The sequence below is a fragment of the Aethalodelphis obliquidens genome, unplaced genomic scaffold (assembly GCF_003676395.1).
Source record: "Aethalodelphis obliquidens isolate GAN/ISIS:26980383/991018 unplaced genomic scaffold, ASM367639v1 scaffold70, whole genome shotgun sequence".
Classification (NCBI taxonomy): Eukaryota; Metazoa; Chordata; class Mammalia; order Artiodactyla; family Delphinidae; genus Aethalodelphis; species Aethalodelphis obliquidens.
In genome coordinates this window covers 2,242,293-2,268,211 of record NW_020838014.1, presented here as the reverse complement: position 1 = coordinate 2,268,211, position 25,919 = coordinate 2,242,293, and the positions used below count along the sequence as shown (strand labels likewise).

The window sequence follows — 25,919 nt, the reverse complement described above, 5'->3', positions numbered from 1 at the left end:
ACAACATTGTGAATCAACTATCCTCAAATATAAAATAAAAATTTAAAAAAAAACATAGACAGGTGCTCATAACATCGAGCGTACTCTACACTACAGGTCTACTCTCTATTATGCCTATGTCTTTCTGCTCTCACCAGTTACCAAGTTAGTTCTAAAGTCTGTTTTTAACTAGTTGAACCTATTAGGAAATCTAATGAAATACAAGCGTAGCTCATTTTCTTGCTCTTGAATTTATTGTGCTTTGAAAATACTGCGTTTTTTACAAGTTGAAGGTCTGTGGCAACCCTGCATTGTCAGATGATGGTTAGCATTTTTGGCAATAAAGTATTTTTAAACTGAAAAAAAAAAAAAGAATACATCTACAGATGGAACAATTCTCACAGAGCACCGGCTGAACACCATCAGAAGACCTTGGACACTGGAAAGGACAGGAAAGATCCCCACATAACCAGGTAGGACGAAAGAAAAAGGAAGGGAAAAAGAGGAGAGGAAGCAGCATGGGGCCTGTGCCCCTTGGTGGGGAGCTGAGGAAGAGGAGAGGTTCCTACATCTGGGGAAGGCCCCTCACCAACATGGAAATCAGTTGGGACAGAAGGGGAACATCTGAGGCTGTCAGAGGAGGGTGAAATGGCTGGTCTGTGGCAGCCAGGACAGGACAGAGTGTGACCTACACAGATGATCTGTGCCACATCCCTGCGTGCCCCAGACTGGGACATGTGTCTGCTGGTGTGCACAAGGGCTGGGAGCTGGAATGTGGGTATTGGAGAGCAAACCCAGGGAGAAGATTGCTGTTGGCTGTGAGGAGACAGCCTGAGGGGACGGGAGGGAGGCAATTGCAACCGGAATGCTTATGGAGGAAACCTGGACTGCCACAGAAGCCAGGTGCCACTGTTGAGTGACATGCAGGGGGTGGAGCCGCCATTGCAGCTTCTCTCTTCCCATGCGCCACCCCCTGTCCCCCCAAGTGCGAGGAAAGGTCCCCACAGAGGCTGCACGCACACACCTGCCACCAGGTGCTAGGAGAAGCCCCTACTGTGGCTGGCTTTCTCGTGCCTACCCCTAGGGCACTAGGAAGGGCCTCCACCAGGGCTGATCCTCTCACAATGGCCACTGAGTGCTGGGAAAGGCTCCTACTAGGGCCAGATCTCTCATGCCCATGGCCACCGGCTTCCCTGGGCACCTCCTCACTGACAGAACTGGGTCTCTCACAGCTGCCAACCCCCCAAACCCTGCGCACCTGTCACTGTCGGGGCTCCCACAACCCCAGCAGCCATGCCACCTCTACATCTTGTCGTCACCAGGGCAGTCCCGAGTGCTCCAGGGCAGCTTCGGGAGCAGACCCCTGTGGGTGGCGCATGTGCAGAGCTGGGACTAAAATCACAGCTGAGCCCAAGGGGCGGGGCACCTAAGGAAGAGGAATGAAAATCTTTACATGCAGCTGCACAAGTCACAGGTTAAATCCCCGCAATCAGCTTGGTAAACCCTGCATATATGAAATATCTGAATGGACAGTGAGTGTTCCCACAACTGAGACTGGGGGCAAATACAAGCGACAGTTGGGCCAGGTCAGAGTCTGAGCTACTGACACAGTGCCCAGAGTGGGTCCAGAGACCTACCCAGAGGTACTGGAGGCCTCCTAGGGAAGTGGAGGTTGCCTGTGACTCACGGTGGGGGCAAGGACACTGACAGCTGAGACCCCAGGAAAATACTATTATTACTATTTTTTTAATGTTTTGTTCTGTTTTTTAAAATTATTATTTTATTTTTTATTAAAATTTTTTTATTATGTTTTTTACTTTTCTGCTTTTACTTTTCTGTTTTGGTGTTTTCTGTTTTTTCCTTGTTATGTTTTGTTTTTAATCTTTTTAAAATCATTTTTGTGTTTGTTTCATGTTTTCTTTGCTTTTTGTGTGTGTGTGTGCATTTGCTTTTGTTTTGTTTCTTGTTTTTTGTTTTTGTTAGTTTTGTTTTTAATTGTTTGATCTCGTTTTTTGGGTTCTCTTATTTGTCTGGTTGTTCTCTTGTGTTTTGTTTCCTTTGTTTTTGTTCCGTTTTTTGTATGTGTGTGTGCTTCTAGTTTTTGTTTTTGTTTGTTTGGTTTCGCTTTTACCATTTGTCTTGGGTTTTATTTGTTCCTTTGTTTCCTTTTTTTTAAACTGTTGTTGTTACTGTTTGTTTGTTTTTGTCTTTGCTATTTGTCTTGGGTTTTGTTAGTCTGTTTTCTTCCCCCCACCTTATTTAATTTATTTTTTTGCCTTGCAGCTTGCAGCATCTTGGTTCCCTAGCCAGGGGTTGGGCCTGAGCCTCTGGGGTGGGAGCACCCGAGTCCAGGACGCTGGACTGCCAGAGAATTCCTGGCCCCAGGGAATATTAATCAGCAACAGCTCTCCAGGAAGTCTCCATCTCAACTCCAAGACCTGTACCCACCTAACTGCCTGCAGGCTCCAGTGTTGGATGCCTCATGCCAAACAACAAGCAAGACAGGAACACAAACCCACCCATCAGCAGACAGGCCTAAAGTCATATTAAGCTCATAGACCCACCAAAACACACCACCTGATGTGACCCTGCCCATCAGAAGGACAAGATCCAGCTCCACCCACCAGAGCACAGGCACCAGGAAGCCTACACAAGCCACTGGACCAACCTCAACCACCGGGGGCAGACACCAGAAGCAAGAGGAACAATGACATTGAAGCCTGTGGGAAGGAGACATCAAAAACAGTAAGTTAGACAAAATGAGAAGACAGGGAAATATGTTGCAGACGAAGGAGCAAGGTAAAAACTGACAAGACCAAATAAATGAAGAGGAAATAGGCAGTCTACCTGAAAAAGAATTCAGAGTAATGGTAATAAAGATGATCCAGGATCTTGGAAATAGAATGGAGGCATGGATCGAGAAAATACAAGCAATGTTTAACAAGGACCTAGAAGAACTAAAGAGCAAACAAACAGTGATGAACAACACAATAACTGAAATTTAAAATACAGTGGAAGGAATCAATACCAGAATAACTGAGGCAGAAGAACAGATAAGTGAACTGGAAGATAGAATAGTGGAAATAACTGCCATGGAGCAAAATGAAGAAAAAAGAATGAAAAGAAATGAAGACAATCTGAGAGACCTGTCTCTAAGATTATAATCGAAAACTTTCCTAACATGGGAAAGGAAATAGCCACCGAAGTTCAGGAAGCACAGAGAGTCCCATACAAGTTAAACCCAAGGAGAAACATGCTGAGACACATATTAATTAAGCTAACAAAAATTAAATACAAAGAAAAAATATTAAAAGCAGCAAGGGAAAAGCAACAAATAACATACAAGGGAATCCCCATAAGGTAATCACAGATTTTTCACCAGAAACTCTGCAGGCCAGAATAGAGTGGCAGGATATATTCAAAGTGATGAAAGGGAAAAACCTACAACCAAGATTACTCTACCCAGCAAGGATCTAATTCAGATTCAACAGGGAAATCAAAAGCTTTACAGACAAGCAAAAGCTAAGAGAATTCAGCACCACTAAACCAGTTTTACAACAAATGCTAAAGGAATTTATCTAGCTGGGAAACACAAGAGAAGGAAAAGGATCTACAAAAACAAACCCAAAACAATTAAGAAAATGATAATAGGAACATACATATTGACAATTACCTTAAATATAAATGGATTAAATGCTCCAACCAAAAGACACAGACTGGCTGAATGGATACAAAAACAAGACCCATATATAAGCTATCTACAAGAGACTGACTTCAGACCTAGGGACACATACAGACTGAAAGTGAGGGGATAGAAAAAGATATTCCATGCAAATGGAAATCAAAAGAAAGCTGGAGTAGCAATTCTTGTATCAGACAAAATAGACTTTAAAATAAAGACTATTAGAAGAGACAAAGAAGGACACTACATAATGATCAAGGGATCAATCCAAGAAGAAGATATAACAATTGTAAATATTATGTACCCGACATAGGAACACCTCAATACATAAGGCGAATGCTAACAGCCATAAAAGGGGAAATCGACAGTAACACAATTATATTTGGGGACTTTAACACCCCACTTTCACCAATGAACAGATCATCCAAAATGAAAATAAATAAGGAAACACAAGCTTTAAATGACAGATTAAACAAGATGGACTTCACTGATATTTATAGGACATTCCATCCAAAAACAGCAGAATACACTTTCTTAAGTGCACACAGTACATTCTTCAGGATAGATCACATCTTCTGTCACAAATCAAGCCTTGGTAAACTTAAGAAAACTGAAGTCATATCAAGCATATTTTCTGACCGCAACACTAGGAGATTAGAAATCAATTACAGAAAAAAAAAAACAACTGGAAAAAACGCAAACACATGGAGGCTAAACAATATGCTACTAAATAACCGAGACATCACTGAAGAAGTCAAAGAGGAAATAAAAAAATACCAAGAAACAAATGACAAGGAAAACACGACAACCCAAAACCTATGGGATGCAGCAAAAGCAGTTCTAAGAGGGAAGTTTATAGCAATACAATCCTACCTCAAGAAACAAGAAAAATCTCAAACAACCTAATCTTACACCTAAAGCAACTAGAGAAAGAAGAAGAAGAACAACAAAAAAATTAGTAGAAGGAAAGAAATCATAAACATCAGAGCAGAAATAAATGAAATTGAAACAAAGAAAACAACAGTAAAGGTCAATATAACTAAAAGCTGGTTTTTTGAGAAGGTAAACAAAATTGATAAACCTTTAGCCAGACTCATCAGAAAAAAAAGGGAGAGGACTCAAATCAATAAAATTAGAAATGAAAAAGGAGAAGTTAAAACTGACCCCACAGAAATACAAAGGATCATAAGAGAATACTATGAGCAACTATATGCCAATAAAATGGACAACCTGGAAGAAATAGACAAATTCTTAGAAAAGTACAACCTTCCAAGACTGAACCAGGAAGAAATAGAAAATATAAACAGACCAATCACAAGTAATGCAATTGAAACTGTTTAAAAATCTTCCAGCAGGGACTTCCCTGGTGATGCAGTCGTTGAGAATTCCCCTGCCAATTCAGGGGACAAGGGTTGAATCCCTAGGCTGGGAAGATCCCACAGGCCATGGAGCAACTAAGCCCGTAACAGCCCATGGAGCCTGTTCCTAGAGCCCGTGTGTCACAACTACTGAGCCCACGAGCCACAACTACTGAAGCCCATGCACCTTAGAGCCCGTGCACCACAACTACTGAGCCCACACACTGCAACTACTGAAGCTGGCATGCTCTAGGTCCCACATGTCACAACTACTGAGACTGCATGCTGCAACTACTGAGACTGCATGCTGCAACTACTGAAGCTGCCGTGCCTAGAGCCCATGCTTGCAACAAGAGAAGCCACCGCAATGAGAAACCCATGCACCACAACAAAGAGTAGCCCCACTCGCCGCAACTAGAGAAAGCCTGCACACATAAATGAAGACCCAACGCAGCCAAAAATAAGAAAACAAAAAACAAAGAGTTGAGTCCTTTAAAAAAAAAATTTTCCAACAATCAAAAGTCCAGGACCAGACAGCTTCACAGCCATATTCTGTCAAACATTTAGAGAAGAGCTAACACCTATCCTTCTCAAGATCTTCCAAAAAATTGCAGAGGGAGGAACACTCCCAAACTCATTCTATGAGGCCACCATCACCCTGATACAAAAACCAGACAAAGATATCACAAAAAAAGAAAATTACAGACTAATATCACTGATGAACATAGACGCAAAAATCCTCAATGAAATACTAGCAAACCAAATCCAACAACACATTAAAAGCATCATACACCATGATCAAGTGGGATTTATCCCAGTGATGCAAGGATTCTTCAATATACGCAAATCAATCAATGTGAGACACCATATTAATAAATTGAAGAATAAAATCCACATGATCTGACTTCCCTGGTGGCACAGTGGTTAAGAATCCACCTGCCAATGCAGGGGACACAGGTTCAAGCCCTGGTCCCAGAAGATCCCACATGCTGCAGAGCAACTAAGCCCGTGCACCACAACTACTAAGCCTGTGCTCTACAGCCTGTGAGCCACAACTACTGAGCCCACATACCACAGCTACTAAAGCCCATGTGCCTAGAGCCTGTGCTCCACAACAAGAGAAGCCACCATGATGAGAAGCCCGTGCACCACAACAAAGAGTAGCCCCCACTCACTGCAATTAGAGAAGGCCCATGCACAGCAACAAAGATGCAGTGCAACCAAAAATAAGTAAATTAAAAAAAAAAACAAACCACATGATCATCCCAATAGATGCAGAAAAAGCTTTCGACAAAATTCAACACCCATTTATGGTAAAAACTCTCCAGAAGGTGGGCATAGAGGGGAACCTACCTCACCATAATAAAGGCCATATATGACAAACCAACAGCAAACTTTATTCTCAATGGTGAAAAACTGAAAGCATTTCCTCTAAGATCAGGAGCAAGACAAGGGTGTCCACTCTCACCACTATTATTCAACACAGTCTTGGAAGTCTTAGCCACAGCAATCAGAGAAGAAAAAGAAATAAAAAGAATCCAAATCGGAAAAGAAGATGTAAAACTGTCACTCTTTGCAGATGACGTGATACTATACACAGAAAATCCTAAATATGCCACCAGAAAACTACTGGAGCCAATCAGTGAATTTAGTAAAGTCGCAGGATACAAAATTAATCACAGAAATCTCTTGCATTCCTATACACTAACAATGAAAGATCAGAAAGAGAAATTAAGGAAACAATCCCACTTACCACTGCAACAAGAAAGAATAAAATACCTAGGAATAAACCTATCTAAGGAGGCGAAATACCTGTATGCAGAAAACTGTAAGATGCTGATGAAAGAAATCAAAGATGACACAAACAGATGGAGAGATATACCATGTTCTTGGATTGGAAGAATCAATACTGTGAAAATGACTATACTACCCAAAGCAATCTACAGATACAATGCAATCCTTATCAAACTACCAATGGCATCTTTCATGGAACTAGAACAGAAAATTTTACAATTTGTTTAGAAGCACAAAAGACCCCGAATAGCCTAAGCAATCTTGAGAAAGAAAAATGGAGCTGGAAGAATCAGGTTCCCTGACTTCAGACTATACTACAAAGCTACAGTAATCAAGACAATATGGTACTGGCACAAAAACAGAAATATAGATCAATGGAACAGGATAGAAAGCCCGGAGATAAACCCACACACATATGGTCACCTAATCTATGACGAAGGAGGCAAGAATATACAATGGAGAAGAGACAGCCTCTTCAATAAGTGGTGCTGGGAAAACTGGACAGCTACATGTAAAAGGATGAAATTAGAACACTCTCTAACACCATTCAGAAAAATAAACTCAAAATGCATTAAAGACCTGAATGTAAGGCCAGACACTATAAAACTCTTAGAGGAAAACATAGGCAGAACACTCTTTGACATAAATCACAGCAGGATCTTTTTTGACCCACCTCTTAGAGTAATTACAATAAAAACAAAAATTAACAAATGGGACCTAATGAAACTTAAAGGCTTTTGCACAGCAAAGGAAACTGTAAACAAGACAAAAAGACAGCCCCCAGAATGGGATAAATTATTTGCAAATGAAGCAATGGACAAAGGATTAATCTCCAAAATATACAAACAGCCCACACAGCTCAATATCCAAAAAACAAACAACCCAATCAAAAAATGGGCAGAAGACCCAAATAGACTTTTCTCCAAAGAAGACCTACAGATGGCCAACAAGCTCATGAAACAATGCTCAACATCACTAATTATTAGAGAAATTCAAATCAAAACTACCATGAAGTATCACCTCACACCTGTCAGAATGGCCACCATTTAAAAATCTAGAAACAATAAATGCTGGAGAGGGTGTGGAGAAAAGGGAACTCTCTTGCACTTTTGGTGGAAATGTAAATTGATACAGCCACTATGGAGAACAGTATGGAGCTTCCTTAAAAAATTAAAAATAGAACTACCATATGACCCAGCAATCCCACTACTGGGCATATACCCAGAGAAAGCCATAATTCTAAAAGATGCATGTACCCCGGTGTTCACTGCAGCACTATTTACAATAGCCAGGACACGAACACAACCTAAATATCCATCAACAGGAATGGATAAAGAAGATGTGATACATCACATTGTATGGAATATTACCCAGCCATAAAAAGGAACGAAATTCGGTCATTGGTAGAGATGTGGATGGACCTAGAGACTGTCATACAGAGTGAAGTAAGTCAGAAAGAGAAAAACAAATATCGTGTATTAACGCATATATGTGGAATCTAGAAAAATGGTACAGATGATCTTATTTGCAAATCAGAAACAGAGACACAGACAGAGAACAAACGTATGGATACCAAGGGGGGAAGGGAGGGGGCGGAATTAATTGGGAGATTGGAGTTGACATATATACACTGTTGATATAATGTATAAAATAGATAACTAATGAGAACCTACTGTATAGCTCAGGGAACTCTACTCAGTGCTCTGTGGTGACCTAAATGTGAAGGAAATCCAAAAAAGAGGGGATATATGTATACGTACAGCTGATTCACTTTGCTTTACAGTAGAAACTAACACAACATTGTAAAGCAACTATACTCTAATAGAAATTAATTAAAAAACAAAACAAAACAAAAACCAAACAAACAGGACTTCCCTGGTGGCGCAGTGGTTGAGAGTCCGCCTGCCGATGCAGGGGATACGGGTTCGTGCCCCGGTCTGGGAGGATCCCACATGCCGTGGGGCAGCTGGACCTGTGGGCCATGGCCGCTGGGCCTGCGCGTCCGGAGCCTGTGCTCCGCGATGGGAGAGGCCTCAGCAGTGAGAGGCCCGCGTACCAAAAAAAAAACAAAAAGCAAACAAACAAAAAAACAAACAAAAACCAAAAGTGGAGTGGAGCTTTAGTGACTAGCTTCTTTCAACACTCACATTGTGTTACAAACTTAAACTGTGTTTCCTACTTTAGCATTCTAATCATTCCATGAGATGAGTCCTTTTATATTTTGTTTGGGGAAAAATAAATTAAAAATTTAAAGTGTAAAGAAACAGGCATAAGGATTAAAAAGAAAGCAAAATATATGGAAATACAGTTGTTGAAGTATTTTTAAATATTTGTGATATAAAAATGCATAGAATTCCCTATTAACAAGTTAATATTAAACCTAAAAAAAAAAAAGACCCAACTCAAATGTCACTTCCTCCATGAAGACTAACCAGGTAATCCAAGTAAGAAGTGATCTTTGCCTTCTCGTTGTTTTGTTTTTCTGACCCTGACCCTGACCCTGACTGCCTTCTCATAATTTTGGTTGCACCACATTTATGGTCTTATCACAAATGGTCTTCAATTATAGTTTTTTGTTTACTTACCTTCCCTGCTAGAATAAAGGATCCTTGAATGAGGACAATTTGTTGTTCAGTACTGTATCTTCCCTCTTCCCCATTCTCTTGCATGTATACAGACCTCATAAATATTCATTAAATGAACAAATGAAGGAAAACTAAATAAACAATCAAATGAAAGATGAGACTTCAGGTTTGATTATATTTTGAACAAGACTCCAAGCCTCACTAAGAGCTCCAACTCTCTATTTAAAAAAAAAAAAAAGGTAAATTGCAAGTATCAGTTGACCTTTGCCTCTTGAGGACTGTTTCTGAAACCAAAGGCAGAGTGTGATTCCCTGTGTGGTATGTGGGAAGCTGACTATGAAGCTCACGACGGGTGGATTGAAGAGCATGATGAGGTCTCAGAATGCTGTAGTGACAAGAAGCCGATTGGAAAATGGGTAGGGGATTTTCCTGTTGTGGATGATGTGAAAACATGAGCAAAGCAAACAAGCTGTGTTAGAAGTGTTTTATAAGCCTCCTCTGTGTCCATTTCTAAAAGGACAAGCAGTCGATTCTGGAGATAAAGGAGGTCATTTTTTCCCAGCCATTGCAGCCCTTTGGGGATGGACTCTGCTTCAGTAATAGCACCATTCCTTTTGTAATAATAGCCCTGCTGCTTGGGCAGCAGCATTCAGGGAAGTACTGTTTGCCAGGTTCCTAGTCCTCCTCGTAGGAAAGGACCATCTGCTCCTGGCATAGCAAAGGTGCCCAGCCAGAGACGAGCAGAGACTGTGCCAGGCGGGAGACCTGGAGTAACTGATGGAGTGAGTCAGAGTGGCTCTCACACCAAGGCCTAACCACAATAGTTATTTATCACAGTAGAGCTATTTTAGGTATGCGCAAAACCATGCGAAGCACTGTGGGTTACACAAATGTTTAGAAGACACTATCATTGCCCTGGATAAGCTTAAAACTGTGGGGGGCATTTTATATGCTTTCTTTTGAATAAATTCCTCTTTTATATAAACTTACGAGAGACAATGAACATGTGAAGAAACTAAGAAAACTTCTATAGCGGAATATAAATATTTATATTGAAGGGATTCAGGTCATAGTGAGATGGAGTTAGGGGCAGGATTTTTGAAGAAAAGAGTAACTAGCTTTTATGGCTTTATCCTGGTGAAAATTGGGGAAATGACGAGGAGTGGCCAAAGAAAAAAGTTCTTAAGAACTTTTATCCAGCCTTAGTTACCAGGAGAGGCTAGATTGGAAGGTACATAGATAGGAAGATGACTAAGAGCTTATCACTGCACGAATCCAGCTGTAAAATGGGGATGGTGGTTAACATGGGAACGGAAAAGACAGGTTGAATTTGAGAGTCATTGAAGAGAAAGGACCAAGAGACCTTGGTAACCAAGGGGATGCTTACAAAGTACTGACTGTTTCACAGATAATACACAAAGGCCACATCAAATCAATGACCGTGGGGATGTAGGGGAAGGCAGGAGTAGTGAAACTGAGGCAAAGATTGGTAAGTGGCTTTCCAAGGGTAAAACGTGCCTCCGCAGGAAGAAGGATGTTCTGAGAAAATTGAATGTCGTTCCTATTAACTAGTTTATGTTGTCCTAATAATCCCCCCACGTTCTTTTTGGTTAAAGATTCTTTGTCATCGAACTCCCAACCTCCATGACACTGATCTTTCCTCTTAAACTGGCACATTTCCCTCTTGCTGGAACAGGTGACAGTGTAATCAGCACTCCTCCCTGTTGTCATCTTCCTCCTGAACAAACACCATAGCCAGATGAGGAAGCAGTGAGATGTTCCTTCCTCACTCTTCTTCAGGTACTACAGTTTTACTTTCCAGTAGAACTCACCCTTGATGGTTCTGATAAAGTGTTTATGAGTCTTTTACTGCATGGAATTGTTGTGTTCACTTAGGGTTTATGTCAGACTGGTTTAAATGGTTCACTGTAAATTCTTCAGTTCTTTTAGGTTTTTGCTAGTCTTTGCTGAATGACTTGTTTCCCTTCCCCAGCTCTTGATCTTCCCACAAGACACAAATGAGTCAACAGAATCTTCATCAAAAAGAAAGAGAAAGACAAATACCGTATGCTAACACGTATATATGGAATTTAAGAAAAAAAAATGTCTTGAAGAACCTAGGCGTAAGACAGGAATAAAGACACAGACGTACTAGAGAATGGACTTGAGGATATGGGGAGGGGGGAGGGTAAGCTGTGACAAAGTGAGAGAGAGGCATGGACATATATACACTACCAAATGTAAGGTAGACAGCTAGTGGGAAGCAACCACATAGCACAGGGAGATCAGCTCGGTGCTTTGTGACAGCCTGGAGGGGTGGGATAGGGAGGGTGGGAGGTTGGGACACACAAGAGGGAAGAGATATGGGAACATATGTATATGTATAACTGATTCACTTTGTTATAAAGCAGAAACTAACACACCATTGTAAAGCAATTATACTCCAATAAAGATGTAAAAAAAAAAAAGAAAAAAAGAAAAAAAAGAATTATGCTCCTATTGTCCTCCAGTATCTGTAGAAAGAAGTGTGAAAAATTAAGTGGTAATTAAACATAAAACAAGTGTTTTGTTTTCACCCTCAATTTGTTTTTTGCTTGCTTGAGTCGTCTGCTCAGGAAATGGCCTTTCAGCTAAGTGGGTTTTTGAGGTTTGGTTATTTCACGGTTTTTCTATATCCTTTGGGTTTAGAGTGGAACAGAATCCTAAGCATTGCTGCTTGCTTTTAAAGAAGATCTGCACTTCTGCTAAGACACTATTTTCAGATCCTCATATGTTGTATCTCAGCAAGTTTTTCTTTCTTACCTAATATCTATCTCCATCTTATCCCTCCCTAAGTTGAGAATAAACTTAGAGAGAGATTGTTCTGAAATATAGGCTTGAGGAAAGTAGACTTGAATTTTATTTTATTAGCTATCTTTTTGTTTATTCATTAGTCAATTTCTTGTTTTGATGGAAGTGAAGACATTCTAAGGTGACAGATTATGAAACTATATGTCTTTTAGTTGTCCAAATATAGAAAATCACTTTCCTTTTAGGGTTATGCTTTGCTACTTTGCAAATAAGTTTGGAATATTTTAATTTTTATCAGTAATTAAGTCTATATCTTAGTTCTGAGATGCTTTATAAACTGGTTAAGAGTGTTTTTCACCATGTTCTGGCTTGTTCATTATTGTATATGCGGCCCCTAACATAGTACTTAGCATTCAGGGGGGACTCAATAAATTTGTTGAACAAACGAACGAATTATTGTAGGTCTTTTTCTAATTAAAAATGGCATAATAATTTTAAAAGAAGAACTTAAAAAATCTTTAATCCCAACCCTTCTGCAATTGATTCTGTTTTGCATCTTTTAGTCTTCATTTAACAATGTGCATACTTTTACATGGTTTTAGTTATTGTGAACTTGAAATTTTGTCTTCAAAAATTTTTTCCCATATTTTGTGCTTTTAAAAAGCCAAATGAAATTGCATTATTTAGAGCAGCAAGAAAATCTCCTAAATTTCATGATAGTTAGGAATAGTTTGAGAACTACTATTCTACTCTCATCAAATATTGTTGAGAATATGGTTCATTTTAATTTATTATGTGGATCGGGATTGAAATTCTTCATTGGCTTCACACTGCCTATAAGCAAGATACCTCATGACCTTCCCTTCCCTGTGGTAAGGTTCAATGAAGTAGATGCAGCCAAAGAGTTCAGAATCATTTCCTAAAGGAAGTTTGAATAATGTTGCAAAACAGAAAGGATTGCTAATAGCAAATAGAGGAAGTTCTAATAGCACATTTCCAAATTTTCTTCATGACCATCTTAGACTAATTTTGTTCTCATATTTATTGAACTTCTGTCCTCGAACAGAGGTGTTATGCTGATTTTTGTCTCGTTCTCACACCAAATGAGACACGCTTGGGTAGGTTTGTACCCATTGAGGAGGGAACTTATGCAAGCTGAGATTTGCAAGCTTTTTCTAGAACAGCCTCCCTATCAGGGCCCAAACGCTACATGCACAGTGTGGCTTCCAGAAACAATGGCCTTTCCTGAGGCTTTGGTTGAAGAGTAGAAATACCTTCTCTAGAAATAGTTCTTCAGGCTTTCTGCCCTAAAAGGTGTATTGTTGCCAGCTAGGTGGTTGATTTTACTCTTTTTCTGTTCCTCCATATTTTACTAGCATTACATACAGGGGATTTTATGCCAGATTCCTGGTCAGGTGCTCTTCTTGGGGGCCACCGTGCCCCTGGATCCCCTATAGACCAAGTGCTCTCAGTCTTTATAGCCAGAACCCAAATGAAGCTCAAAAAGTACTGGAAGGTGGGGGTGGGGTCCTGAAATCACACTTCCCTTAATGGAGGTTAGCACTTCCCGAGCTCTGGGAGAAACCCAGACTCTCAGAAGCAGCTGACTTTGCTTCATCCAAAAGAGAGTTAGGTCTATATGGCAGAATCAAAAGTTCTAAATAAAAATGCCTTCTCTGACGAACAGAAGTTTGCCACCGATCACACTGACAAGAAACCTTTTAGAAGATGTCTTAACTCCAAACAGTGTCTCCAAACTGGGCCTAAATGAACTTTTACAGAGTTCATTTGGGACATGAGGAAACAGAAGGTGTCAACAGGGCCTTTGTGCTCATTGGGGATATGGGGAGAGGCAGAACCATCCATGAGACCTGTAATTCTGCCTTTTCTCTAGGAAGCAAGAAAAATTGTGAACTTTGCTTAAGGGCGACGGAGTGGAATAGTCTCAGAGCTAAGCAGCCCACACACACATTACATTCTGGCTAGCCTCTTGTTTGTTAAAAACTTGAATTGCAACCAGGTTCCTTTCTTGACAAGGAAGGCGCTAGGGCCCAGGAGTGAGGTGCTGGCTTTGTTGTGTGACCACAGAGTCTGGTTACGTACTAATTTCCTCTAGGGCTTGAGATGAAGTCAGTAAACCACAACCTTCAACATGCTCTGCTCAGGTGGCAGCAGTGGCTTCTCGGTGCTGTCTCGGCCATGACACACATCTAATATGCCCTCCCTTAAACCACTTGTAGACTGTCTGTCTTGCCCTGCAGCATGGACCAAAGAGAGATTCTGCAGAAGTTCCTGGATGAGGCCCAAAACAAGAAAAGTAACAAAGAGGAGTTTGCCAATGAATTTCTGGTAAGTCCGATGTGTGACCTTCTCAGGGTAGTTACATAGACTGTTTGATGACAGTGGTCCAACTCTGCTAGACCAACTTGCTCTTGGGATAAACTGACCTTTCAGGGGAAGAAGGTAACCTAAAAGTTTAACTTCTCTAAGTGTTTTTTGTGTATTTTAGAAGTTCTCTCCAAAATATAGTTTTAAATATTTTGTTTGCTAGTTCTTAGAGTTTGACTAGGAATCCTACAGATGATATACAAAATTCCAGTTGTATAAATCTAATATTAATTGAATATCTGTAGTTCCCAGGTATCTGAGTTGTGGTTTAGGCTTCAAATGACTAATTTTAATTAATATCAAGAGGAAAGAGATCAAGATTAACTTTTTATGCTTTTAGCCTCCCGTGGGTTCCATTTGGATAACAAAAACTCTTGAAGAGCACCGAAACTACTTTCCGCCATATTTCTTTTTTCTTTTTTTTTTTTTATGAAGAAAAAAATATGAGAACATGAGTGTTTGCAGTAACAGGGTTTCCTTAATCTTCTTTTGCTTGGAGGGGTGGAATGGCTAGGATGGGGAGTAGAGAAAAGTGAGGGATGGAAAGAAACATAAGCACAAGGTAGCCTGGGGTCAACTGGATTTGATTACCCAGAGGAACACTGCATCTCCTCTGGGGGAACGGTGCTTACTGATGCAGTGGCAGCTGGGTAGGACTCACTCATCCTATAACCCAGCACATCAGATGACGTAGGATGTCTGATAGTACCTATCATGTATTTGGGAATACTTCCAGCTGGTGTTTCAGAGTTATAAGAACTTCAAACTTTACCTTTTCAGCTATGAGGAAATGGGAAAAATAAGGGAATTTAAATATAAAATCTGAAATTAAATCATGACAGTGTCATCAACCAAATTATCAACTACTTGCCATGTTCCTTCATCTCACCAAGTCTCTGTTTCCTGACTTCTGAAATGGGGATCGTAATGAATTTCCTACCTCTCTGCACAAGATTATTGTGATGGTTAAATATCAATAATAATAATACTTAAATGTGGTCATTCATTCAGTAATATTTATTGAGCACCTTCTATGTACCAAGTTTAGTTTTAGGCACTGAGGATATAGCAGTGAACAAAATAAGAACCTTTTTGCCCTCATGGAGCCAACATTCTGGTACCAGATAGTAGATGTGAAAACACTCTGTAAAGTCCCGAGTGATTAGATGTTATGATTGAGTGATTGCATATTATGGTAGAAACCCCTGTGTCAGCTCAACTTGGATAATGCCGTGGTGTCATGAAAAATGCACTCTAGTTGCCACTAGCCAGGCAGTCTTAGTCCTTCTAAGTAGAGTTAGCAGGGAGGGAGGGAAGGTAGAAAGCATGGCCTATGTGTCTTAGACATGTGCCTTCCCCTGGGCTATATCTCCTGAGCCAAATTCCCCCAATGCAGAGAGGTAAAAAGTGAGGTGAGGGGGCAGTGGCAGCCTCTGTTATTTTGGTTGTGTTTTTAAAAATAATATAGACTACATCCCTAATATTTTACCTTTTCTTAGCTCAGTCATTATAGTCTTTCACCAAAATATAGCAGCTACCTCACCTCCTGTTTTCTCTGCCTCTAGCCTTGCCCCACCTTCAATCAATTTTCTGTTTAACACCCAAGTGATCTTTTAATACTACAGGTCTGGTTATTTTTTCCCTGCTTAAAAACCTTTCATAGTTTGTATTTTTTCCAGCTGTTTAAAACTGTGAACTATAATACGCATTGAGAAAAGTACATAAAATGTAAGTGTAACTGTAAAGCAGCCATCATCCAGGTCAAGGGATAGAACCTTATCAGCCCCAGAAGACCTCTACATGTTTCTTTCCCATCAGGTCCTCATCCCCACACCCACCCTGTCCTGCCCTGCCGAGAAATGATCACTATCCTGACTTTTATATTAATCACTTCCTTGCTTTTCTAGCTCCTAATTCTACGGACCTTGTTTTTGGGTGGTGATTAAGTGGAACCTCACTGTTCACTGACTCATGTCCTCCAGTGGAAAAACAGAGTCTTTCCCTCAGCCCCACCTAAAGGTTCAGCTGAAATACAAGAGAGAGTAGCTTTGGGGGAGTTGGGGAGCAGTGAATGAGGCCAGGCTACTTGCTTGGTATTCACAAGGTGAATACCACCCTTAAACTGGAAGGCTTTCCACCTGGTCATATACCACATTCCACCTTCAGCCCTTAACATCTTCTCCCAGGATTTGATGTTTCTGAGGTTTGAGGGCTGATTCTGTGACACAAGGCCACTGCTGGCCTGAATGGTGGTGCCTCTGAGGGAATTATCAAAAGTCATCTCTACTTACAGGTAGACATTCTGTACACCCTGCCCCGCCACTGAGTCCATGGCTTAGATTTCAGTCCTCACTTCCCCCTTGGCCAAGTATCTTTGTGCAGAGCACAAAGCCCTACTATGATAGCTAGAGCCAATACCATGCTGCTTTGGTCTTTTCCCAATGCCAAGACTAAACTCAATAATTCTTCTGTAGTTGAAACTGCCACTGACCACTCCTATAAGGTTTTCATGCATTCATTCAAGTATTTATTGAGTGCTTCCTGTGTGCAAAGCATTGTGCTAGATGCTGGTTCTGCAGTGCAATACTCCATGCTTTGGTGGAGCTTATCTTCTAAGACATTAGAGGACGTCTTAGAGAGACAGACATTAAACAACCAATTACTCTATTAAATATTTAATTATAACTGTGATAGTCTTGGTGGGGTGTCAAGGAAGCATCACATTCATTATCTTATTTATTACTCATTTAAAAAAAACCCTAGGGCTTCTCTGGTGGCGCAGTGGTTGAGAGTCCGCCTGCCGATGCAGGGGACATGGGTTCGTGCCCCGGTCCGGGAAGATCCCACACATGCCGTGGAGCGGCTGAGCCCGTGAGCCATGGCCGCTGAGCCTGCACGTCCAGAGCCTGTGCTCTGCAACGGGAGAGGCCACAAGAGTGAGAGGCCCGCCTACCGCAAAAAAAACCCCAAAAAACAAAAAAACAAAAAACCCTATGAGGTAGTTCTGATCTCTGACTTACAGATAAGGAAACTGAGGCTCTGAGAGGGTAAATAATTGGCCTAAGCTCACTCAGCTGTTCAGCCATAGACATGAAATTTAACCTGGATCTGTCATATCAGAGCCTGTGAAATTAATCCCAATGCAATAGTGTCTTGCTTAAGCCACTAACCGTAGTCCCTCAAAGGGCCTAGCATGAGGGTAAGTCTCTAGATAGCATAGTTTCTATACAGCAGAAATAGCAGTGTGCAACCACACTATTGAAAATTTCTTAAAGTACTTAAAAAAAATAAAGCCTTATTGTTTTTTTTTATAAAATAATATTATTGCAAGGTAAAATAAAATAAATTCACCATAGTACCAACATCCCAATAAATACAGTTTTGGGGGGTGTAGAAATTCTAGTTTTTGTCCATTTATATTGATAGGATGCCTTTTATATTACTGTAATTATAAGCATAGCTAAAATTTTGTATTCTCATATTTTCACTTAGCATTGTAACAAAACTATCATGTTGGTTAAAATCGATATTAATGACTTTTAATGCAGGATAGTATGATGAAAATATAATAATCAAAGTAATAGCTAACACTTCTGTATCTCTTATAGAAACTGTTCTAAACCCTTTTGTATGTCAACTCATTTAATCTATTGAGGAAGGCACTGTTATTATTTCCATTTTATGGATGAGGAAAATGAGACACAGAGAAGTTAACTGACTCACTCAGGGTCACATAACCAGTAAGTGGTGGAACTGAGTTTCCAGTTCCGGCAGTCTGGCTTTACCATCTGTACTTGTAACAACTTTGGAATCATATAAATCTGGGTTTAAATTTTCCTTCTGCCTATAATTAGCTATGTGACCTTGAACAAAGTAACTAAAAGGTGGTAACAAATAATATTCACTTTGTAGAATTGCTGTGAAGATAAAAGAATGAATATATAAAATGCCTGACATGTAGTAGGCACCCAAATAAGTTAATTATTTCTCTAGTTTTGGAAACTGAGGTTATTTCTCATTTTTCCTGATTATTGATAAAACTGCAATGAATGTTTGTCCATGTGGTTTCCCCCTTCGTTTGGGATTATATCCTGGGGCTAGATCCCCACAAGTGTTTGTTATTATTCCTGGACCAAAGAGTATTAGCATCTAATTGGTTAAGGTTTGCCAAATATATTTCCAACAGAGTTTTTAAAACTTGCGATATCTGAATTTATCATCTTCTTTACCACCTTGATAGACTCAATTTAATATCTAAAAAAGATAGTAATAGGTAAAATTTTTGACTGCTTATCATATCCTAGGCAATCTAAGTGGTTTACCATATATGATCTTAATCACTACAACAACCCCAAGAGGAAAGCATTATCTTCATTTTACCCATGAAGTGGCAAAACCAGGATTTGAAACTCCAGTATGTTTGATTCCAAAGCCTCTTAGTCACTATACTTAAACTGCATCGAGTGAAATCATAGCATGTTTTATTTTTCTAATTTAATTAGTGTCAAATTGTACTTTGTTATGTTAATTTGATTTATTTTATTTCTGAGCCTGAAAATTTTCCATGACTATTTTCAATCTGCATTTCCTCATATGAACTTTCGGTTCATGTACTTTCCACAATAGCTAATCATGGAACCATGTTCCAGACTCTGTGCTTGAGTGCTTCACGAACAGAGCCTCATCTAATTCCCAAAGAGCCCTTTTTAATGAATGGCTAACAAAGTCCCACACGGACCAGCAGCTGAGTGCTTCTCCAGCTTCTTACAGCATGTTCATTTTCTTGTCCTTGTCATGCTTCCTCTGCCACAGGACTTTGCACACATGCTGTTACCTCTACCTTGAATATTCCCCCATACTCCTCTTCACCTAGTTAACACTTCATAATTCTTCAGATAACAGTTTGGTGGTCGCTTTCCCAGAGAAGCCTTCCTTGACCTCCTTAAATATATCGAGTAAGTTCTCAGCACCATGTTTCATTTTTTAAAAGCTTCTTCTTCCCCCAACCTCACCCAAGCTGAATTGAAGGTATTCATAGCACTCATTACAATTCCAGTTTTACATTTATTTGTCTGATTATTTGATTAATGTCTGCTTTCCCATTGGATTGTAGCTCCACAAAGGCAAGGCTCAGATTTAGTTCTTATCTTGACATCCTCAGCGTCCAGCATAGTATTTGCTGTGTAGTAGACACTGAGGGTCAGAGAAATTAAACAACTTACCTAAGGTCATGGATTTCATAAGTGGTAGAACTCAGATTTGAAATAAAGCTGTTTAACTTTTGAGCTTGTGCTCTTGTCCCCTCCTGCCACCCCGCTCTATTGCTTCCAATTTATCCATTGGTCTTAACTTCTTAAACTTAAAAAAAATCATAGAATATAACATATACACAGAAAAGTGCTTTAAACGCAAACATAAAATTTAACAATTAGTAATAAAGCAGGCATCTATATAAGCATCACTCAGATCAAGAAGTAGAACATTGCCCACACCCCAGAAATCCCTTGGGTGTCCTTCCAGATCACAACCACCCCCAACACCCACCTGACTAGAGGTAAACACTATCATGAGATTATTTTTTTCTTTGTTTTTCAGCATAGCTTCAAGACATATATATCACTAAGCAAAAGAGATTCATTTTACGTGTTTTTGAATTCTATGTAAATAAAATCATGTTATATATACATTTTTAATATCTTCCTTCTTTCACTCTACGTTGTGTTTCTAAAATTCATTTGGTTGCATGTAGCTGGGTCTTAATTCTTTCTAATTATTTTTATGAATTCTGTCAAGGTTCAATATAAGCAATTACTGTTGTGATCACAGAGCGCATGGAGAGAGGCCAAGCAGTCGCTTAGGGTGGTATTAACTATTTTGGATCACCATAGTCCCGTGTCTTGACTTTAGCTTTGCTGATCTAAAAATTCAATTTTGTCAGTATGCTGAGAGTGATCAGGATCAGGCAAACACATAAGAAATTCCAGAGGGCTTCCCTGGTGGCTCAGTGGTTGAGAGTCCGCCTGCCGATGCAGGGGACACGGGTTCGTGCCCCAGTCTGGGAAGATCCCACATGCAGTGGAGCGGCTGGGCCCGTAAGCCATGGCCGCTGGGCCTGCGCGTCGGGAGCCTGTGCTCCGCAACGGGAGAGGCCACAGCAGTGAGAGGCCCGCGTACCACAAAACAAACAAACAAACAACAACAACAACAACAAAAGAAATTCACCAGAAACAAGAATGCCAATTTATTAATTTTGGGCAGAGAAAAATCACTATCAAACAGAGTAGAAGTTTACATTGGCTGGCCAGCATATTCTCTAAATTTGGAGAGAAACTTACATGAGAAGCCAATGATAATCAGAAAGTTGCTTGAAGAGCATAGTGATTTTAATGGCCTCAACTGTGATGGTATGAAGTCTTCATCTCCCTGTTTGAACCCTCAGGCTGGTGGCCACCACTCTTTTCTGGACAACACTAGGGACTTTACTTTCCTTCTTCTAAGCTTAATGAGGGCCATCCTCTTCCATTAGTGTATTTTTTTTATCCGATTGATGATAATTTACAGAGGAATAGGTATTCACTTTGGTCAACTACAGCAACCGATTGTGGTTTTATGACATGTACATTTTAGCCACTGTATTAAATATGGGTTAAGGCTTGGTTATGTGTTTTTATGCTGGTCAATTTGCTGCATGTCTTTATGTTTAAAACTCCTCAGATGTTTTGTTTTCTTTTCTACATTGGAGGTAGTTGAGGCATCTTGATTTAGAAAGCATGTGTAGAAGTATGAATTGTGTAGAAAAAGTGAGAGCTTAGCTGATGACAAGTGTGCTAAATATGCATGTATGAGCTCGTTGGATGTCTATATGTATGTGTTCAAATGCTGGCTATGAATACAGAGATATGAACACAGCTTCATGTAGGTAGGGTAATTTGAGTACGGTGTATTTTCTTCCTTCTAAAAAATGTTTTGGAGTGAAGAAACCACAAAGGGAAATACAAATAAGAAAAATATCACTAATAACACTTTACTTATCAAAGGCACCTATACTTAAAACATTATAATCCTAATGTTGACCAGCATTCAAAAATATGCCATCTCCTACATTGCTGGTATACCAGTCTCATATATTGCTGGTATAACTTTCTGGAGGCAAAATTTGTAGATGGGTTCTGATATGTATTTAGTAATATGGATCAAAAGCCTTTAAAATGAGCAAGTTCTTTGATCACTCCAAAAAATTCATCTGAAGGAAATAATGAAAGATATTTATATAGATTTTGGCCACCTATTGTAATATTGTTCATAATTATTGTTTAGGAAGATTGGAAGCAACTCAAATGTCCAATAGTATAAAGGAGCAGGTTAAGTAACTCATGTTGCATCTCATACAATAGAATACTCTGCCACCATTAAAAATTATGTAGAATAATACAAATTGATAAGTAAAGAGAGCAAGTTACAAAACCCTATATGCAGTGTGATTCCATCTTCATTACGCATGTATAGATAAAAGTTGAAATGTAATGTTTTGAAATATTAAGAATGATTAACTGAGTAGTGGGGCTATAGGTGATTTTTAATCATCTTTTCTGGGTTCTCTATATTCTAAAATTTCTCCAATTAATATGCATTATTAAAAAATATGTATTACTTTTTAATTTAAAAATCTATATCAAATTTTTCCTTTAGTGTTGTTGGAATCCATTTAAATAATAAAAAGCCAAAAAAAGAAAGGAATTTTATGTTTCCTGGAGATGAGGTGCTTTTGTAGAAAAGGTAAATATCGTATTAATTAAATACAAAGACATATTTATTAAATATGAAGGATTCAATGAACCCTAATAGAAAGAAGGTATCCAGTTGTGAAGGTCAAGTACTAATGACGGTTTATAATGCACTAGAAGTCAGATTGGTATTATAGCAACTTCTGGAGACTTATCATAGACAGACCAGAGAAGACCTGGATACATCTTAGTTCTATAGAGAAGATCTAGATACATCTTGGTTCTATATTTATTTATGGTAACAACACTAGCCAAGCAGTCACGAACACAGTACCTCCTGCCTAGCAAGTGCCCAAACATCTGTTGAATTGAAGTGACTCATTTATGTGAATCAGTCTATCACTTGAACATACTTATCAGCATTTCCTGACTTTTGTGCCCATTAATGTATAGTTTTTTGCTGCTTCCACTGGAATAAATATATCACATTACCTCTAAAGCTAATTTCTCCCAACTGCATCTCCAGTCTTTCACTAGGGACCACCCAGGCCCACATTTTCAGTTATTCACAGGACATTTAAAATACATTTTAAATACATGTCTTGCCATATCCTCACATTGTATTTATCTAAAGCTGAACCTCTTGGTTTACTCACCCCAGTTTAGCTATTGCTACCCACCTGCTCACTTACCTGACTATTGGATGGCCGCCCAATCCCCATAAGTTTGCCTGTCTAGCTGGAGATGATTGTATGCACACTCAGGGCCAGTTCAGTCTTGTCCCGCATTCCTACTAGTGGTACCCTTGTTTACTGGATGTAGAGGCCTGAGCTCCTAATTCCATTTCTTAGCATGTGTAAAAGTATCCCGTCGGAAGCTTGGAATAGATAGTACTGACCTGCAGTTGTAAGGCATTGAGGAACTATCTTGAGAAACTCTGGAGACAGCCCAGCTTTGAGTCCCCTCTTCCGCCTGGCACAGGAGGGCCAAGACTGATTTTTCCCACACCCAAATGTAACTTATGCTGTTTTCTATACAATAGTGTAGTCCTCCAAGGCAAAGGTATTGTGGTATTGTGCTTCCTTTTTCCTTTCTGTTCTCTTTTGGGAGTGACCTTAGTTCATTTACTAGTAATTACTTTTCTAGTCAATAAGATGAACATGCAATAGGTTCAGTCCTGATTCCTAGAGATTCATGGCCAGGACCTCGGTTCTGTTTTCCTATCTTGAAAGGAAAGGGGTAGCATAGCCCACAAACCAAATCAGCTTACTGTTAGCTTATCAAGCATGAACAGAGTCTGGTTTCTCATACATTCCAACTTATCGGGGGCTCAGGAGGCCCCTTTTCTTTATTCCCTCAGCAACTTTTCCTTATTCCCCAATTGTTCTTGTTGGTGCTGCCTCTAGGGAACTCACACCCACTTGGTTGGTAGAGAAATACTTTCTCCCTTTAACCTATCCTTTCTCCCCCAATCCCAGCCCACCCCACATAGCCCTACTTTCTCTTCTATACCGTTTTGCTTCCTACCCTCAGAGTTTCTCTTTTTCTGGTGAGGTTTATCAGTTCTCTGCCCTAAGTTGGCTCTGATTTTTTCTCTGTTGGGGTGTTGGAGCCTGGGGGGTGTAGCAGGGAGAGAAGGGGAATGAGAAAAAGATCTTCACAGTGGTTTGACCTCTAGGTAAGATATCTGAAAAAAAAATCTTTCACGCTTTCCAAATTAACAATCCTACAGGCATTTCCTATGTGATGTTCTGCTAAAAGAATGTCCCCATTTGACATCCAGCCAGATAACTCTGGAAGAAGGAACAGAGTAGGAAATAAAAAGCCATTCTCTCCCATTGCTGAAGGTGGCAGTGAAGACAGCTAAACAAACTTAGGTTAAACACACACACACACACACACACACACACACACACACACACACACAACTTTTATCTGTGAAATTTTACCCAATTAATTTAGGCACATCTTTCAAAAAGAGCTTTGCCTATGGCATTCTCCCTGGAAAGCATTCCGCAAGCAAGCAAAGCAAAACAGATAAAAACAGTGTAACAGGGAGTATGCACGAGGCTCTGTTCCGGAAATTTTTAGAATGAACTGCTTTGGGAGTTGACATCTTTTCAGCTGCCCTGGAATCAATGGCAACCTGAAAATTATCATTCTGAAGGTGCACAAGAGCAGAGAGAGCTGAGAAATTGGTATAACTTGGAAATTGATACCAACTGGAAATATTTTATATTCTTTCGTGTATTTGTGCCACATCCTTAAATTTCCAAACTAGTCCACTTACATCCATCTTGGTGTAAAAATATGTTGTATAATGATCATTTCAGCATCTCTCCTCCTAAATCCAATTCTGAAAACCCACAAGAATTCAAACCATGGTAAGAAATTAGGATTTAAGAACTAACAGTATACCTGTTTTTAAATAGGTTGCCTGTGTCTGATCTAACTCTACAAACACAAAAAAAAAGGTCATTAGAACAATACATGCTGGCATTTGTGGTCCAGCAGATAAACAGGCAGTGGCTGTCTGTTCCATTTGTCATCATTAGTTGGAAAAAGCTTACACTCCTATACTTTGAATTGTTATAATAATTAATGATCTATTTATTATTTGGAAAGTATCACTTTAATTAGATTCTAGATATTTGATAATTCTTTGTATTTTGGACTCCCAGCTAACAAATCTTTCATGACCCCAACTTTTTTTCTCTCCTTGCAGACTCAGTTATCAGGTTATCCTGAGGTAATTTTGAAATCTAATGATGAGTTTAGATGATTTGTTGGAAAAAATTTCTATTCTCAACTACCTCTTTTATCTCTCTGTCTCTCTGTGTCATCATTCCTTTATTTTAGGCTCTCCCTTCCTCACCCATTTTTTTTTATGAGTGTCCTTAAGTAAACTCCTACAGATAGACATACATCCTAATTATGTGAAAACTCTATATGAAATATAAACAACTAAGTAAAATAATCAACAATTCCCTTCTTTTTAAGTTTTTCTTGTTGCCAGTCACATGAGAAAAGTTCTTTTTCTATTTCCTTATTTCTCTCTATTAGTTTACCCTGTGGAACAAAATAGATCATAATTATGGGTGAGAAAAGCAAAAACAGTACCAGGTATATATTTATGAGAAAGGAAAAGGGACCCATAGTTTTAAAGAAGCCATGTTACATATAATTGTCAGTGACATCAGTTTGTACAATCTTGAAAGAACTTAGAAATCAATCTTTGGAAGGCTCATAATTGTGGGACAGTAGCAAATATGGGGAAATTAGCTTGGGTCCAACTGGGGAGAATCTTAAGTACCTGACTAAGGAGTTTTGACTTTTTCCTGGTAGCAAGGGGGATTCACTGAAGTAGTTTTTAGCATGAGAGAGATAAGAAAAGCAATACTTTAGTAAGATTAAGCTAGCATAATTACGCCTAATGGATTTGAATGGGGAAAGAGAAAAGTATGAAGATGAGTTAAGAAGCAACTGTAACAGTTCAAGCTTTAAGGGAAAGGGCCTGAATTAAAGTATCTGTAGGGGTATAGGAAGGAAAGTTGATGCAAAATATTGCATGGGAAGAATCAGTTACACTTGCTGACTGAGTTAGAGGTGGGAATTGTGG

General features: G+C 39.5%; 1 protein-coding gene across 3 annotated transcripts in view; it reads left to right on the top strand.

Moving 5' to 3' along the window:
• The first annotated feature begins 14,314 nt into the window (after positions 1-14,314).
• PTPN22 (protein tyrosine phosphatase non-receptor type 22) overlaps positions 14,315-25,919 on the top strand; it is a 50,152-nt gene continuing 38,547 nt past the window's right edge. The window contains exon 1 of one of the 3 annotated variants that reach the window (XM_027091001.1): positions 14,315-14,537. In XM_027091001.1, coding sequence (XP_026946802.1) covers positions 14,451-14,537 — 87 coding nt within the window. In that variant the 5' untranslated portion in view covers positions 14,315-14,450. The remainder of the gene's footprint in view (positions 14,538-25,919) is intronic. The other 2 variants (XM_027091003.1, XM_027091002.1) reach the window with 2 other exon arrangements.